The sequence below is a fragment of the Anopheles marshallii genome, chromosome 2 (assembly GCF_943734725.1).
Source record: "Anopheles marshallii chromosome 2, idAnoMarsDA_429_01, whole genome shotgun sequence".
In the NCBI taxonomy this organism is placed as follows: Eukaryota; Metazoa; Arthropoda; class Insecta; order Diptera; family Culicidae; genus Anopheles; species Anopheles marshallii.
In genome coordinates, this window is record NC_071326.1 from 7,732,340 (window position 1) to 7,748,323 (window position 15,984).

The 15,984-nt window shown below is 46.2% G+C and overlaps 6 protein-coding genes across 6 annotated transcripts; 3 read left to right on the plus strand and 3 right to left on the minus strand.

The window, feature by feature from the left end:
* Positions 1 to 1,439: 1,439 nt before the first annotated feature.
* Positions 1,440 to 7,413, minus strand: LOC128707049 (YTH domain-containing family protein). The gene is made up of 7 exons (XM_053801995.1): positions 7,393 to 7,413; positions 7,278 to 7,302; positions 4,562 to 4,689; positions 3,153 to 4,477; positions 2,343 to 3,088; positions 1,912 to 2,273; positions 1,440 to 1,532 (listed from the first exon to the last, which is right to left on the minus strand). Exons 1-7 carry the CDS (start codon positions 7,411 to 7,413, stop codon positions 1,440 to 1,442), a joined length of 2,700 nt encoding a protein of 899 aa, XP_053657970.1.
* Positions 7,414 to 9,165: 1,752 nt separating this feature from the next.
* LOC128709480 (60S ribosomal protein L30) lies at positions 9,166 to 9,962 on the plus strand. The gene is made up of 3 exons (XM_053804483.1): positions 9,166 to 9,186; positions 9,278 to 9,423; positions 9,779 to 9,962. The coding sequence occupies exons 1-3, from the start codon at positions 9,166 to 9,168 to the stop codon at positions 9,960 to 9,962; spliced, it is 351 nt and encodes a 116-aa protein (XP_053660458.1).
* A 643-nt stretch (positions 9,963 to 10,605) lies between these two features.
* On the plus strand, positions 10,606 to 11,398 carry LOC128707911 (very-long-chain (3R)-3-hydroxyacyl-CoA dehydratase 2-like). The gene is made up of 2 exons (XM_053802868.1): positions 10,606 to 10,685; positions 10,774 to 11,398. The coding sequence occupies exons 1-2, from the start codon at positions 10,606 to 10,608 to the stop codon at positions 11,396 to 11,398; spliced, it is 705 nt and encodes a 234-aa protein (XP_053658843.1).
* A 418-nt stretch (positions 11,399 to 11,816) lies between these two features.
* On the minus strand, positions 11,817 to 12,659 carry LOC128719623 (very-long-chain (3R)-3-hydroxyacyl-CoA dehydratase 2). The gene is made up of 3 exons (XM_053813251.1): positions 12,589 to 12,659; positions 12,385 to 12,505; positions 11,817 to 12,317 (listed from the first exon to the last, which is right to left on the minus strand). Exons 1-3 carry the CDS (start codon positions 12,657 to 12,659, stop codon positions 11,817 to 11,819), a joined length of 693 nt encoding a protein of 230 aa, XP_053669226.1.
* A 348-nt stretch (positions 12,660 to 13,007) lies between these two features.
* Positions 13,008 to 13,930, minus strand: LOC128709204 (uncharacterized). Its single transcript, XM_053804188.1, has 3 exons — positions 13,612 to 13,930; positions 13,515 to 13,547; positions 13,008 to 13,441 (listed from the first exon to the last, which is right to left on the minus strand). The coding sequence occupies exons 1-3, from the start codon at positions 13,928 to 13,930 to the stop codon at positions 13,008 to 13,010; spliced, it is 786 nt and encodes a 261-aa protein (XP_053660163.1).
* Positions 13,931 to 14,288: 358 nt separating this feature from the next.
* LOC128709207 (uncharacterized) lies at positions 14,289 to 15,884 on the plus strand. Its single transcript, XM_053804191.1, has 3 exons — positions 14,289 to 15,155; positions 15,230 to 15,326; positions 15,390 to 15,884. The coding sequence occupies exons 1-3, from the start codon at positions 14,410 to 14,412 to the stop codon at positions 15,882 to 15,884; spliced, it is 1,338 nt and encodes a 445-aa protein (XP_053660166.1). The 5' UTR covers positions 14,289 to 14,409.
* The last annotated feature ends 100 nt before the right edge of the window (positions 15,885 to 15,984 follow it).

Consider the following 15,984-nt stretch of genomic DNA (forward strand, 5'->3'; position numbering starts at 1 on the left):
TATACAGAATCAGTATTAGTTCATATCCGGGGGTAAAAACAAAACATCACGCTTTCTTCATGGAGCGCTCATCGTATGATCGTCCATCTTCAACCAAGTGAAACTTGCTAAACTTTCAAAATACGGCCATACGGCGAAACCCCTGTTCGTGGTGTTCGCACGCTTCTTTAAAATCATACTCTATTATCAGTTAGAACAATGAGGGATAGAAAGAATCATCATTCACGTGTTTCAGTCCATTTCGAATCATCGTGGCAATGTATTTGCGTTACATGTGTCCTATGCGTCCGCGGCGCGGCATCGCATCCGTTCGCCTGCCACTCATATCTTTGTCCTCGATGCATCCACCATCGCCTCCATTCCCTACGCGTCATGCATCGTTTGAATTCATGTTTCATGCCGCCTCACACACATCACGACACGACATCACACTTAAATTATATAATTTAAGTTACAACTTAACAATATTTATAGAATACAATATACGTTATATATAGCAAAGGTTTGCTCGTTCGTTTATACTTGCTTGTTTGCATTAATGCGCGTGTTTGCCTCGCAATCTTGTTATCATTCGTATGTGTGTTTGTGATTTTTGCTTGTTTGTTTCTCTTGCTTATTCTTTTTGTTTCACTTTTTACCTTATTCGGGTTTAGTTTGTTATACGTTTACATTTTCCTACTATTTAAAAACATACTTTCATTGATAAAACATACTTTTGTAAGAGCTTCCTTTCATGGACAATCCATCCATCGCATCGTTTCATCTGTACACATTTGTTGTTTTGCTTTTGTTTGCATGGGTAGGCTTTATAGATGCTGTAGTTGCTGTTCATAAACGTTCAACACACAGGCGGTATAGGACTGTTTTATCAACAATGTTCTGTTGTTTTGAGTTTCTGTTGCACTTACATGCTACATGAAGCATTACTATATGCTTTTTTGCTTCCATATCTGTCTGTGGTCTGGTTGGTGCGGGTTAGAGTGGGCAGCTTTTGTGGGTTTAAGGTGCGAGATTTTCCCGTGGCTTTGTATCTTGTATCCCTTGTCCGGTTTTTACTCTGCTTTTATCCGTGCTGGCTCTGGCCCTTTTTTCAATCACTTTAGGATAATTGGGTTCCGAGCATAGAATGGTCTGTGTTTCTAGTTTATTTTCTTTGTTGCTAACTCACATTTCCCTTACTCAGTAATGTTTGTGAACAAACATTGCCCATTCACTTACAAATGTGGGTTTCAGTTTGCTTGTTCCATTCCTACATACCGATGTTCTCTGCTTCATGTACCATCAGAATGTTCGTGAAAAGGAACCAACGATTATAATCGGGTGCTTCGCAATGTTCCAACTATACATTCGTTGAGACCACTGGCAGTGGTGATGATACGCTTTTTGTCCATCATTCGGTATTGTTTCACCCTGTTTACACGGTGGCAAACATTTACCCTTTAGTTCGGGGTTCTATAGATGTTGGAACCGCTGCCGTTACTGCCAGGACCGCCACGGCTGTTACTAGGACCCATCATGCGATCGTTGCGGTCCTAGAAATAGCAATATAATTAAAATTAAGATTGATAAAAAAAAATTGACAATTCAGTAATAACAGGGTTCCAATTCTTCCGTTCATAGCTAATAGAACGCCTGAAGGTTTTAGAGTCAACATAAATTACTACAGCATAGGAAAAAGAATATTTTTTGATATTTTGTAATATTTTAATATTGTTACACCTTCGAGCCCGTTTCCAGGTTACAGGCATCATTTATGTAAATTGAAAGTTACGGTATGTCATGACCCAAGCTTTCCAAAAAGAACAATCACGATTAAAGCGAAATTAATTAATTCTTCCTTTTACTAAATATTCTTTGCATTTCACATCACATTTGATTTAATTGATATTTATCTTAAAAGCATGTGCTTACCCGGAAGTGATCCCGCGAGGAACCTCGATCTCGATCACCACGGTCTCCGCTTCGGTAGATACCGCCACCATCACTATCACGACCATTGTCGTAGTCGCTGCCTCGCGAGCGTCCGTAGTCGTTCGGTCCGCGGCGTTCATCGCGATAATAGTCTCGAGAGCGATTGTTGTAACCACCACCGCCACCGCCGCGCGAGTGATATCCACCGCCAGCTCCTCCTCCGGGAGCGGATGCATCATGATGATCTTCACCATTATTGTTGCTACCGCCACTGTTGCCATTGTTGTTACGCCGGTCAAAACTCGGATATCCGCGTCCCGCGTCGTCCCGATTGTTGTAGCTGCTGCGATTATTATAACCTCCTACATGTAAAGAATAAAATAGTTTACTTCAAGTGACCATAATCAAGCTGTAGCCATGTTCTGTCTTACCGTAACCACCGCTGCTACCTCCTTTGTTATATCCTCCATGATAACCACCGCTACTGCCGCCGCCACCAGCCCGGCTACCGTATCCGTCGTAACCGTCATCACCACTACGGTCATTGTATTTGTTGTTGTAGCCACCACCTCCAGCGCCGTGATACTTACCACCACCACCGGGTCCATCATAGTAGTGACCACCTGCCGCCTGATTTTCCCGTCGATCACGCTGGTTGTGATACGAATGGTTCGACGGTGGTGGCGCCTCGTGCTTGCGTGTGTCCTCCTCCATCTGGCGCTTCTCGTAGTGCTGGAAATCATCGAATATCGATGATTGGTGCTCGAAGCTGTGGATGATCTGCAGCACCTGAATGCCCTTCGCATTCGGCACCTCCTGCGTGTCGCGCGAATTTGTCATCGATTTGTTTTCGTTATTTTCCAGCCGAATGTGGCGCAGATTAGAGTTTGGTACGTCCTTCACGTAGATCCAGCGCACCTTGAATGTTCCCTTCCATTTGTCCTGTGACCAGACGCTTGAATTGGAGTTGTAATCGACAGCCGTCATCATTTGCGCCACTCCACAGAAGTGTCCCGAACCGTTCACGGAGAAGAACAGATACACTGTGCCGCCCTTCTCTTCACGCTCGCGGAATGCCTGATCCAGACGCTGGTTGCCATGTTCGGTAGAGCACCATATTTCGTACTTAATACTTCGATGAATATCGTCCTCCGAGTACGATTTGATGACGAAGAATCTGGAAACAATTTTGAATGAGCCGTTGCAATCCCACCACATAATCATACAATCGATGTACTTACCTTGCTAATTCGACCGTTTTCAACAGATCCAACGAAGCTGGATTGTAGTTGTTCTTAGTCTTCAGTTGGTCAAGAATTTTTTGCGACTCGGCCAGCTTGAGTGCCATTTCGCTGTCCGAGATAGACGGCGATGGTGAACGTGCCTTTATCGTTGGACCACTCGTAGCAACTGGCGGTACGGACGAGTTGCTGTTGTGCGCCACCGCGTCCGAACCACTGTTGGATCCATAATGTCCTCGATCGGCAGATGGATGGTAGCTGCTACTGCCCATTCCACGATCGCTATGGTGATTCGATGGACGCTGCTGATGGAACGCCGGTCTTTCCGACTGTTGCTGCGAATGATGCGAACCATGCTGTGGATGCGACCCACCATGTCCATCATTCTGCTGCCGGAAGCTACCCGCTCCGGAACCTCCACTGTTTTGGCGATCAATCATTGCGGATGACGGTCCAGTACTGGCCGATCCACTAGGACCGGACGAAGAGTAGGCAGCATTGTGGTTGCGAGATTGACTGTAGCTGTTACCATGTTGCGAAGTACCTTGCTGATGATGGTGCGGTGCCCGATCGTAGTTTGATCCGGGCCTGTCCTGATTATGAGGATGCTGCTGCTGCTGTGGCTGATAATGCGACGAGTGGTTGCGCGCAAGTGGACCTTGCTGATGCTGGTGATGCTGCTGGTTTTGATGATGGGGACCAGATGACATGGAACTACCACCAGACCCAGCGTTACTGCCGCTTCCCGCTTGGTCAGCGTTGCCTCCCGCCGAAGGACCATTGTTCCTGTCGGTGGTACTTGGCGGTGGTGCAGTCAGTTGTTGCTGTTGAATCTGAGCCTGGCCCGGCGTTGGCCATCTGGAGCTTTGAATGCCGGCCGGTCCCATGTTCTGCGAGTTGTTTCTGTGGTGCTGCGATGTGGCACCGCCCACCGATTCGCGACCCCCGCCCGACTTGGACGGTATAGGATCGGCCAGTGGAGACGGTTCGATGACCGGCGGTGGAATAATCGGCGGCGGCGTCGGTACGATTACGCTTGGACCGTTCTTCGACGGCGAATCCCAGGTACCTATGTCCATGTTGTGCTTGCCAGGAATCATCGGTGGCGGCGGCATGCCAGGGCCCTTCTTCTTCACCGTCGTACTGGTGGTGTTCACTTGCGGTTTAGCCGGCTGCGAAGCGATCGTGGCCCAGGTCATCTTTTTGGGAGCTTCCTTTTGCTGCTGCTGTTGCTGATAGTATTTCGATACACCGGAATTGCCGTCGCTGTTACCGCTACGTGCCGCGGAACCAAGCCCAAGTCCTTGCATACCTTTTTCGACATTCTGCAAGGATACCATCGGGGGAACATATTTTTTAGCTTTATTGTTGCTTCTAATCCAATTGAAATTGCGTTAATTGAAACTTACCCTGACACTATCATGACTCTGGTAAGCTCCATGATTTCGGTAGTAGCCATCGTCCGATTTTTTCTGATGTCCTGCACCTCCTGGACCGTGATTCACTTGCGCACTCCAAGAATTATAATCGCCATTTCCTATTACGGGAGAATAATTGTCCTTGAATAACTTTTGCATTGTTGATAAATTATCTTGTACGTATTGCCACTTCACACTTAATAATCCAGTAATATTTCAAACTACTAACAATGCGGTACGTGCATTTCTTTTGTAACGGCTGCTAAATTCCCATTACATCTAATGATAAACCTTCCTAATTTTGTCAGCTACAGTAACATAAAAAAATATCATGTGTATATATATTAAGAAATTTTCCTTCCAAAAACAATTCCTGCAAGAGGTATCCCTCAGAAGCAAAAAGAAATATCCTAAGCACAAGGATAATCTATTTAAGAAGAGAATTCAAAACTTAATTACATAATTTTAGTCATATTGCGATTCGATATTGCGTATTGTTTATAAGGATGGTTATATGGCGCTATAATCGATTCGCGTGATGTTGGCCAAAACTGATACAAATTTGAATGAATGAATATGAATCTTTTTTTCCCAAAGATTAATGAATCCTATACGATTCAACACTATATAAGTTCTATGTAGACCCGGAACAGTTTGACTATTATAGTATAATGGTTAACTGCATCCTTAAATAATAAATAATAATGGGAAGATGACCCAATCAATTCACAGATATTCTGATACACCTAGAACAAATATGCCACGTTTGAAAGGTTTCGAACACAAGTTGTGTAATGTTCTTGAATTATTATAACAATTAAGTAGATATGTGGATGATATGCAGGTTGTAAAAAAAAATCCCCAACTCACAGCTATACATCGCACGCTTGTATTCCAATACTCAATGGGGAGCCACCATTTCACAGAGAGAGAAAGAGAGAGCGTCGCATTCAGTCTATGCCAAGGTCTCAAAAACTGGTTCACACATCCCCAAGTTCATTGTACTTTTTCATTTTTCCCACCACGGACGCCCTTTGCTGCCGTTGCTGCGTCACCCCCGTCCAAACTCTGCGACTGGATGATCCGCAGCCAGCAGCAGCAACATCGCTTAAGCGCTGCCATCTACACCCCGTAGCAGCGTAACCATTGCACACACATAAACAACCGATCGACGCAGAACGCTACTTACACACACAAACACACTTTATGGGGAGGTGGATTAACTATTCCGACTTACGCCTTTTAGGGAGGGAACATAGGAAACAGGAAACAAGGGGCGGGTGATGATTTAGGAAAATAATGCGGCGACATTCATCCAGCAGAAAAACCTCTCGATCGAGGGATGCCTGTTGTTACTCTGGCGCATGCTACGGAGCACAACTACATACGCACCATCACCCGGTATTCGTTTCTTCGCTCATTCCAATCAAAAGGGTACATCCCTTTTCTGGTGCCTTTCCGTTAGTTTTTCATCTTCATCTCGCAGTTTACCTTCGTAGTGTTACGCGTGTAGAGGGGATCGGTATACCATAAGCTTGCGAACATATTTGCGTCTGTTCGCACACTACGACGCGATGGGGGCAAGGCATGTTTATTTTTTACGTTCTTGGCGTTGATCTGGTTCCTCCCGGCTCTTCTCTTCTCTTTGCAATATCCCCTCTTCTTTCATCTGATCAACAAACCGGCAGTCCGTACAGTGTTGCCAATGCAGTCAGGGAGGTTTCAGCTCCAACATGAGCTTCGAGCCACTGCAATGCTGTTTTCTTTCCCTCATCCATGGATTGTGTGCGGTGAATAGTGGCCGCAAATCATAACCCACGCGCCTGCCACCACCACGCATCTGGTTGTTTTCATTGTCGTACTACCAACAACAAACGGTACATTCGTTTATATTAAGCGACAAAGAGCGCTATCGATCTACAAACAACACGGACGTATGGATAGTGAGCCAGCAGCCAGCCAGAGAGAGAAAGAGATGCCATAAAACGAGATAGCCATTCGCGACTAGAGCCAACCAAACAAATAGAGCTTGCGATGAACCGCGCACTCGTCTCTTCGTCATACGTCGCGGACTACCACCTTTAACAGGGCGGCATTGCGCGACTCGAATGGATCTTTGCTCATCCTCTTCTTCAGCCCTTCAGCACCGTTGCCGTGTATGGGGATCGTCACTAGATACGTCCTAGGGACAGATCACATACGTTCGCTTAAAGTTCAACGACGCAACGTACGGAGTAGAGACTGCGTCGTCAATCGGAAGCAAACCATTTCGCGCATATGTTTAATTTCGCAATTACTTCTATCGAAAATCGTCTCTCGTGGCAGTTCTCTATCCCTTCTTACCCGTTGTCCCTTACGACCCTATCTAACATATTGGCTGGGCTTGAGATAACGTGCCACACAAACAACAAATAGCCTTCAAGAGGAGAGAGCTCTAACAGGAAGGTAGCACAGTTGTTATCATTTCTAGCCGGTTTTTTGGGTCACTGGCGAATTGCGCTTCTGCGCTGTGTTTGAATTGTGTCAACTGTTGCAAATCTCGCAATACTCCTATTCTACACTCCCAATGCGTCGCCGTCACCGATGTCGACCGCAGCATATCGACGTGGAGATGGTGGAGCTATAGTTCTCATATAGCAGCCGACAACTAGTTAGTGGGCCAGTTTTACTCGTTTTAACTCAAGTTCAACAAGAAGAAATTATTTACCATGAGTTCCTTGTCCTTTCATCCGCTGTAAAGAGATTTTTTGGAGAAAAAGAAGCACGAAAAGTTACATTAATTATTGAGCCCATAGGGTGGTTGTTTCGAAAGTTGGCCTTACCTGATCTGACACGGTTGACATTGGTAGTTGTTGTTACTGCTGCTGCTGTTGCTGAAAGTTCTAAAAAAGCTGAACACCGACGACAAAGCAGCACTTGCGAATGCACCGTACACTTGGATCGCTCTTGTTAGTCCTCCTCCACAATCTACGCGCACACACACTCGCGCGTCAAGTCGCACTTTTTGCGTTTTCTCCCTCCCGAACTTACTGAACCGGTGTGGTGGATGCAGAAGAGATCGCTTCAATGGTTTTTTTTTGCGGATATGGGCAAGCTACAGAGGGGCGACAAAGATGGGTTTTTTTCCAAAGTCCCTCCCGGTAGGAATGGGGGAGAACTTAAAGATTGAATAGGGCTGCAATACTATTTCGCTTGTCGGTGGTCTAGATGGTTTGGCTTCTTCGTCTGGTCAGACACACTGGCACTTGCAACTCCAAGAACCTTCGCTCAGGGCAAGTATGAACGAAACCGGACACAAGCGTTCGAGGAACAAAACGACAAACTTGTCGGATGGTAGCTAACCACTTCCGTAAAGCGTAGGTGTGTATGCGTGTGTAACGATTATGGCGGATGGTTATATTTCGATTTTGCACTATTTCAGCACTTGCACTATCGCTTCGCTTCTACCCAACGCCTAATTAACAAACCACGAGCCGTCCTCGGGCAAGACGGGAAGTAGAAACGATTTTCCGCTGCGCTGCCAACACACAACTGCTCCTTTCCTAGCTGCTGCTCCTCTACACTTTCCCCCAGGGTTGCTTTTCTTTTTTGCAAACTCCGCACACGCGAAACACGGGAGAAATCGGTACGGAACTCAGAATCGGAACCAGGGGGAGGGCGACTGAGAAAACACACTTTTCACGTACGCACATACACGGGGGGAAACACACACTAGGCTATTCACTTTCACCCCGTTTTTCTTCCCTGCTGGGCGTCGAAACGATTCGGGGATCTTTAAGCGTCCAGTCGGTAGTGATTTGGGGGTAGTGTCTTTTTGCAAACGCGCAATGAATCGCTGAAAATGATCTCTTTCTTCACGGCACTGCCACTGTCCGATGCGTTTCTTTTTTCCGGCGACGACGTTTCACAATATGGCGGCCGCTCGCTAACGACGCGTGAGATGGCTAGCTTTTGATCGCCCGTGGAGTGAACGAGACAACGGGACGCGATCGAATTCGAGCTGATATCGTTTACAACATACAGTTCACTTGAACACGGTCATTCTGCAGTAAGTTCATTTTTCGTGGAATATTTCCACATAAAACGCAATTCTACCTGTAATATGAAGTAAAGTGCTTTTTGGCAAAAGAAAAAGGGCACACAAAGCGTTGTCCTATCCTCTTTTACCATTCCAGTGTGAAATATTTCAATTTACTGATAACGCTTTTTGCTGAGTGGGCTGTGACAATCCATTCGAGCGGTTCGATTTCAATAAACGAAAACATATTTTAATTGAATCGCTAAACAAATTGTACCATATTATATATATTTTCAGCTTTGAGTTTCTATTGCACATTGAGTGGTAAAATCGTTTGGAAAACAAGTTTCATAAACTGTCCCTAGTTTGAAACTGCGAAGAGCCACTGTGCGTGTGTTCACGTCAATCTCGCAAGCCGCTGTCAATTGCTGTCAATTTCCTTTTCGCTGTAGCATTTGATCAGGTAGGACGTGCAGCTGCCCTATTCCCTATTCCACGTGTCGGGAAATGGTAATTAACTAAACTTCCACCGGTTCTTACAGGTTCCAGTTCCGTCAATCTTTGTCCTTTGCGCAAGATGGTTACCGCCAAGAAGCAGGTAAGTGTGAATTACTCTGGAATGCGTTCGCAATTCCAGCCCAGCATGTTCCCATAACCTAACTTTCGTCTGTTCCTGTTGTTTTTGACAGAAAAAAGCTTTGGAGAGCATCAACTCTCGCCTGGCGCTGGTAATGAAATCGGGCAAATCTTGCCTTGGTTACAAGCAGACGTTGCGAACTCTCCGGCAAGGCAAGGCCAAACTGGTCATCATTGCCAACAACACGCCCCACCTCCGGTAAGTAGCGATATTCTTCGAGTCCGCGATGCAGCGGTCGATTACTGAGAAGTAGAGTTTTCCTTTCGTGGATGCTACGTTTTGTGGAATCATATGGAGTCGATTGTGACTGAGACGTATGTTTCCAAGCTGACTCTCACTCAGCTGCCCAAATGTGTGGCCCTCCCATTGGAAAACCTATGGAGTGATCATTGTGGGGAGGTTGCTTGTGTGATCAGGTCCCTTGGAACTACTGTATCGACGTCTGTAAAAGCGACCCCAGTCCTCAATTGAAGCGCCAAGGTAAACTCTCACTCTCAGGTAAGGATTATTATCACTAATCGCGATTACTTCACGATTCCTCGTGGTGGTTTAGCAAATCGGAAATCGAGTACTACGCTATGTTGGCCAAGACTGGTGTACATCACTACAATGGCAACAACATCGAGCTGGGTACGGCTTGCGGTAAATACTTCCGTGTGTGCACCCTCTCGATTACCGATGCTGGAGACTCGGATATCATTCGTAGCCTGCCGGAAGCCCAAGCTGGTGGACAGTAATTGGTGATGCGGATGTATATATTCCACCTGTTGACGGGCTCCCATCGTATGGGAAGTGCTGTTTTACGGGTCGTCATTAAAATAAAGCCAATGAGAGTCTGTGCGCACGCATAGGATCTGACGAAAGTAGGTCTATTTTTTAATGTAAGATAACACATGATGACATCGCTTAGTCAGGGCAATTCTTTCCTTTTTAAATTTTAAGTATATTAGAGTTCCAGAAACTCCAGTATTCTAATATAGCTCTATTTCACTGTTCTCTATTTTTGGAGGTCGAATAGGTTCTATTCTATACCGTGTACAGTATCCATTAAGCAAGATAATAGGATAGAAAAATAATTGTTTTCCTTTAAAAATCGTCTTCAAATTGATTTAGGTAGTCGTGAATAATATAAATTATTCGACATTTGAAATCGTCCACAAGTCTCCGTTCACGACAGTTCATCGGATAAGTTCACTCCTTCACTGAACGTAAACAGTGATAAGACGCATCGAGTGTGTGTTGTTTTGCTTCTTCCGTGTGCGTGCAGTACCAAACTTCCCACTATTGCCGTCGGTCACCGGCTAGCCAGTTCGATCGAATTATTCCAATAAAAAGCATCTGCTAGCGTTCGGGGAATTATTTGTGCAGCATAATCTCTAAATGGCGCAGGACAAGAAGGACAAACCTTCGTTTCTTGTAAAAGCATACCTCGCGCTGTATAATACAGCCCAATTTGCCGGGTAAGTTATCTCAAGCGCTCGCCGGTAGGACTTGCTCATGTAATCTTTTCTATTTTTTTGCGATTTCGCCCTTTGCCCTCGCCCTCAGCTGGACGTACATTTTCGTGCAGTTTATGCGGCACTTTTTCGTGCATGGCCATTCGCTGGATACGCTATGGGGTCGTGTAGGGCAGGCGACCTTCTTCTTCCAAATGTTGGCCATTCTCGAGGTGGTGCATGCGATGGCCGGTATCGTACCGAGCAACGTGTCGATGACGTTCCTGCAGGTGTTTGGACGCAGCATGATCGTAGCCGCTGCAATCGAAGGCACACCGACCGGTCAGAAATCGCCGGGCCTGCCGCTAGCAGTGTTCTGCTGGAGTGTGACCGAAATCTTCCGGTACAGCTATTATGTGGCCCATCTGCTGCTTCCGAGTGTACCATCGTTGCTCGTCTGGGTACGGTACACGATTTTCATCCCGATGTATCCGTGCGGATTTTTGGGCGAGCTGTTGTGCAGTTACTGGGCCCAAAGCTACATCCGTGACACGGGAAAATGGAGCGTGGAGTTACCGAATCGGTTCAACTTTAGTTTTTCATTTTACTACTTCATGTGGATTATGGCCATTTGCTATATGCCGCTTTTCCCGCAAATGTACCTACACATGTTTGCCCAGCGACGGAAGGTGCTTGGCCGTGGAAGTGGTCAGCAAAAAGCGGCAAAAACACACTAAATCATGACATTTTTTACTAAACCCGCAATCCATACATAGGTCGAGTAATATTCACAGAAAAGTTTATGTTAATACGATTTTTTATTTGTTCGTTCAACAACCCACGCCCAAAATTGCACACGTGCGCTTAAGAGTTTCTTACCGTTCAATCACCGTAAATTGGAATGAAATAATCGAAATAAACCTTAAACAGTAAACGAATATTTCGTTTTGCACCGAAACTTATTTAACTTATCAGTCTATGAAAATCCCTGCCGACGCGAAATGAAACAACCAAAAACCCAACCTAAATATTCGCGAAGACTTGGTAGAGTTGTGGGAAAGATGCAATAATTTAATAGGATTCACGCGCGCCCATGCTGGCTTTTTCTGTTTTGGCTCAAAGTGGTGTTCAAGCCGGAAAGCCGAATGCCGCTAGTCAATTGCTTTTCTGCTTGCCTGCGCTGGACGAGCTGGATCCAAGAATCTTTCGGCGCTGGGCAAACATGTGCATGTACAGCTGGGGAAACAGTGGGATGTAGAGCAGCATCACCGCCCACAGGAAGTAAAGGTACGAGAAGGTAAAGTTGTACGTGTTGGGCATTTCGATGCTCCACTGTTTCGTTTGGGCGACGTGTGATTGGGCCCAGTAAAAGCACAGCAGCTCACCGGTCACTCCGGTCGGGTAGAGCACAATGAAGGTGGTGTAGCGCAGAAAGATAAGCAACTGCGGTACGGCGTCGATCAGATTAAGGGCATAGTACGCGTATCGGATGATCTCCGTCACCGACCAGGCTAAGATGGCCAGCGGAAGTCCGGGCGAAACTTTGCCGGTGGGAGTTGCCATCACAACACCGCAGACAACCATCACGCGGGACAACACCTGGAACGTGGTGAGGATGGGATTGCTGGGCACGATACGCGTAAATGCGTGGACAATCTGAAAGAGGGACACATTGGGCAATTTTGGCAAGAAGAACCATACACGAAAGCTGTAGATTTCATACCTCAAGCAGGGCTGCATTTTGGAACAGTATGACGGTAAATCCGAGATACTCCCACAGTGTTTGTTCCGTGCCTTTGTCGACGGTGTAGTAAGCTATCAGTTGATATAGCATGTAACACCAGCTGTTCCAAATGAACGATACGATTAGAAAAGAGAAAGTTACGCATCTGTTGTGTTGGCGCACGGCCCAAACTTGATTACTTACCCGAGCACTTGGGCGGCGTTGTAAAGAATTAGATACGATTTGACGATCGGAGACGGTTCTTTAGGAGCCATGGTTCCGTGTTGTGCTTACGTAACGTAGCTACGTGTAGAGTATGCTAAAAACTCCTATTCCTCAAGCTGATCGACAAAAAGTGCGAACTGAAACGGTGCGATCTTTGACCACAAAGTGGAAAGGTAAATAATGTATTCTACCACCACGCACACACGCTCGATTCGATTCACCTTTGACAACAACGGCCAAGGTGTGGAATGACAAGGTGTGCTGACAGTTATGCCGATTGTTTTCATTCGGAACTTGAAGGCCTTTGGACACGATTGGTGGAATTCATTTCGGAGTTACAAACAAGAACTTCCGCGGAAATGCGGTTTGCAATTGTGAATGTATTGTAGTATGGTATTCTAAATAAACTCCATCAGCTCACTTGAACCGGATTGCATTTGAAAGTCTTTCACGGTCGCTTCCTCGCCCGGTGCGATCTCCAGGTCGGTAGTAACTATTTCGATTACATTTAAACGATCTATGTCCACCTCTACCTCATCTTCCTCCTCCTCCTCCTCGTCCATGTCACCTTCTTTAGCTATCAGTAATGTTCGTCCGGCCAGTATATCCCGGCATCGGCTCATGAGCGTCGTTTTGCTATCGTCCAGCAAGCGGTTCATGATGACCGTCTGTTCCTTTTCCTTGCGCTTGTACAGCTTAAACTCGTAATCGTTCAGATCGTTCCACTTTTTGGCAAACTCGTCACTGTTATCGTTCTGCGCTTTGGCAAGCTTTGCCACAATCTGGCTGCGAATGGTTTTAAGCTGCGAGTTGTTGCGTTTCTTCACTGGAGCTACAAGTAGGGAAACAAACGCACGTAAGTCCGTGATGAGAACTTATTCCCGTTAGGGGCTATATCCAATTACCTGGTTCTCCCTCAACTGGCTCTACAGGAGGATCTAAAACAGGAAGAAATATATTAACGCAACGATACGGTAATTGTTTTCCCCCACTTCTACATACCAGGTTCACGACGCTTTAGCGCACAAGGTTTCTCCAGTATGTCGGCTAGCTCTTCGGCAAACTCACAGATGGCACGGCCTTTGTTTAGCTTCTTCGATTGGTAGAATGCTCGCTTGAGATTCTTCCACTTGTGATAAATTTGTCCCGCGTCCTTCCCATGAAAGCCGTTCTTCTGTAGTTCCTCTTCTATCATCCGGTACACATCGTAGTCTTTCTGGCCACGGCTAGCCGTTGCGAACAGATTCATAAAGTTCTGTTCCTTGATTATCTCCAGCAGTTCCATCGTTTCTTCTCCGCTCCAGACATTTCGGCGAGCCATTGTTGGTCCTTTTTCCTTAGCTACTGTTTACAAACGGGTCCCGACGCCATTCCCGACCTACTGTTGGTGATTTGTTGTGGTTTGGTTTGTGCAGGGGTTGTCAACGTTTGACATCCATATTCACCACTTCGATACACCATCTACGAATCTTGCCTGTGTTTCTGTATATACAGACCTTTTCTCTTCGAATCTCTTGCTTACACGGTCGTCATTTGATTTAGGCACAGAATATGCTCTGTCGCAGTCGAAAGTTTTATTTTGTACCGATTGATGCAAGTTTTACGTAGCCCATAGCATTTCAAGCTTACCATTTCGCTGCAGAAAGTGCTGTGGTGAGATTGGTTGTGCGTGTGACGTTTCACCCAGTCACCTCATCGGGGAAGTTAAGAGCCCTGCTCGAAGTGCGCGTCCTTTCATCAACCCAACTCGGCAGACCAATCCGGTGTACGTTTATACGGGGTAATTTGGTTTGGAAAACTATGGACCCAGCTCATAAACGGCAAGTGGTGGAGAATCTGTTCCTAACGTTCGCAACAAAACAGGCGGAGCTGTTCAAACAGTACGATGCGAACAGGAAGAAGCGGTCCAAGATTTTCCTCCAGCGGCTACGCTACCAGCTGAAACGCAACGGTGAGGCCCATCGGAAAGAATGGAGCAGCAAGCTGGAGACGGAACTGCTGGACAGCATACCGACGCGTAAGATCTGGAAGTTGACCCGCAACGATCGATGGTTCCGCGAACTGTTCCAGCATGACAACAACGATCAGGAGCTGTTGCAACATTTCCGTATGGATCGTGGAATGTTCGATACCTTGGTGGAGATGCTTAACCAAGATCTGGCACCGCATCCATTGCTGGCGGCCCAGTCTTGTAGTGCCGAGAAAAAGATTGGAATCGGGTTGTACAAGCTGACGACCGGTGCCGATTACGCCACCATCGGAAACCTATTTGGCGTGCACAAAGCGACGGTCAAGAACTGTGTCCATCAGTTTTGCAAATCGATAGTAAAGAACGCCATGGACACGGAGATCTATCTGCCCGACCACGATGAGATGGGCGATATCGGTAAAGCATTTGAGGAGAAGAGCGACATTCCGTTGATTATTGGTGCGATGGGTCGTATACACATTCCCATTACGCCCTCGCTGGCTGATTCTAAAAATTATCTCAACGGAAGGAAATGGCCTTCTTTGATTCTGCAAGCGGTCGTCGATAACAATCATTGGTATGCTAATCAAAGAAGGCCGAGCCTCAGGGCGAAGAACAAGGTCTCATGTTTTTTTTATGTTGTTTTACTAGTTTTAGGCACATTACATGTGGACATGTCGGTGCAACAGAGGACAGTGTCGTGTTGAGCGATTCTGGCCTGTACCAACACTTTGAAGGTGCAGAATTGGTAAGATACGCTTTGCTCTCAACTCTTCAGCATGATTGATTGTACTCGTTGCTGTCTTCACAGCCTACTCAGAGTGTCAATGGCACCACAATAAAGTCGTTCATCGTGTCCGAATCCTCCTACCCGTTGCTTCCTTGGCTGCAACACGCTTACGTGACACCGCAAACGACCGAAGAAGAAACGTTCAACGAACATCTAAACAAAGCACGCATATTCGTGGATGAAGCGTTCGAAAAGCTTCGGGTACGGTTCCGCATACTGCAACGGAAAATCGACATCGATATCAACTTTGTGCCGCAGATTCTGCTTACCTGCTGCATCTTGCATAACATTCTCGAAAAGAACCAAACACCATATTTGGAAGAGTGGAAGGAATCGCTGCTAGAATTGGGCGGAAAGTATCCACAACCGGATGGTTCGACCAGCACGAACTATACGACCACGGTCGAGGGAGAGACCGTAAGGGATGCGCTCAAGGAACACCTGCAATCGAAATACGTGCTTTTCCGGTCGATTGAATACAACCAGGTATATTTCATCAGCGGAGGGACAAATTAATTACTAACCATTTCCCGAACTATCTATGAATATTGTAAGCCGAAGAGCATGACGAATTTGTTAAACTACAAACAAAAAATAGAATAAATTGAGTGCATTA

Bases quoted from the DNA above. Each gene is read 5' to 3' on its own strand.
- LOC128707049 (XM_053801995.1), bottom strand. From the start codon at position 7,413: ATGTCAACCGTGTCAGATCAG. The intron at 4,478-4,561 runs GTAAGTTTCAAT...GTATCCTTGCAG, and splicing joins AGAGTCATGATAGTGTCAGG to AATGTCGAAAAAGGTATGCA. The intron at 1,533-1,911 runs GTAAGCACATGC...TGCTATTTCTAG, and splicing joins CCTCGCGGGATCACTTCCGG to GACCGCAACGATCGCATGAT.
- LOC128709204 (XM_053804188.1), bottom strand. From the start codon at position 13,930: ATGGCTCGCCGAAATGTCTGGAGCGGAGAAGAAACGATGGAACTGCTG. The intron at 13,548-13,611 runs GTATGTAGAAGT...TTCCTGTTTTAG, and splicing joins GCTAAAGCGTCGTGAACCTG to ATCCTCCTGTAGAGCCAGTT. The intron at 13,442-13,514 runs GTAATTGGATAT...CCCTACTTGTAG, and splicing joins GCCAGTTGAGGGAGAACCAG to CTCCAGTGAAGAAACGCAAC.
- LOC128709207 (XM_053804191.1), top strand. From the start codon at position 14,410: ATGGACCCAGCTCATAAACGGCAAGTGGTGGAGAATCTGTTCCTAACG. The intron at 15,156-15,229 runs GTATGCTAATCA...TTGTTTTACTAG, and splicing joins GTCGTCGATAACAATCATTG to TTTTAGGCACATTACATGTG. The intron at 15,327-15,389 runs GTAAGATACGCT...CTGTCTTCACAG, and splicing joins ACTTTGAAGGTGCAGAATTG to CCTACTCAGAGTGTCAATGG.
- LOC128709480 (XM_053804483.1), top strand. From the start codon at position 9,166: ATGGTTACCGCCAAGAAGCAG. The intron at 9,187-9,277 runs GTAAGTGTGAAT...TGTTTTTGACAG, and splicing joins TGGTTACCGCCAAGAAGCAG to AAAAAAGCTTTGGAGAGCAT. The intron at 9,424-9,778 runs GTAAGTAGCGAT...GTGGTGGTTTAG, and splicing joins AACAACACGCCCCACCTCCG to CAAATCGGAAATCGAGTACT.
- LOC128719623 (XM_053813251.1), bottom strand. From the start codon at position 12,659: ATGGCTCCTAAAGAACCGTCTCCGATCGTCAAATCGTATCTAATTCTT. The intron at 12,506-12,588 runs GTAAGTAATCAA...CATTTGGAACAG, and splicing joins AACGCCGCCCAAGTGCTCGG to CTGGTGTTACATGCTATATC. The intron at 12,318-12,384 runs GTATGAAATCTA...TCCCTCTTTCAG, and splicing joins AAAATGCAGCCCTGCTTGAG to ATTGTCCACGCATTTACGCG.
- LOC128707911 (XM_053802868.1), top strand. From the start codon at position 10,606: ATGGCGCAGGACAAGAAGGACAAACCTTCGTTTCTTGTAAAAGCATAC. The intron at 10,686-10,773 runs GTAAGTTATCTC...CCTCGCCCTCAG, and splicing joins AATACAGCCCAATTTGCCGG to CTGGACGTACATTTTCGTGC.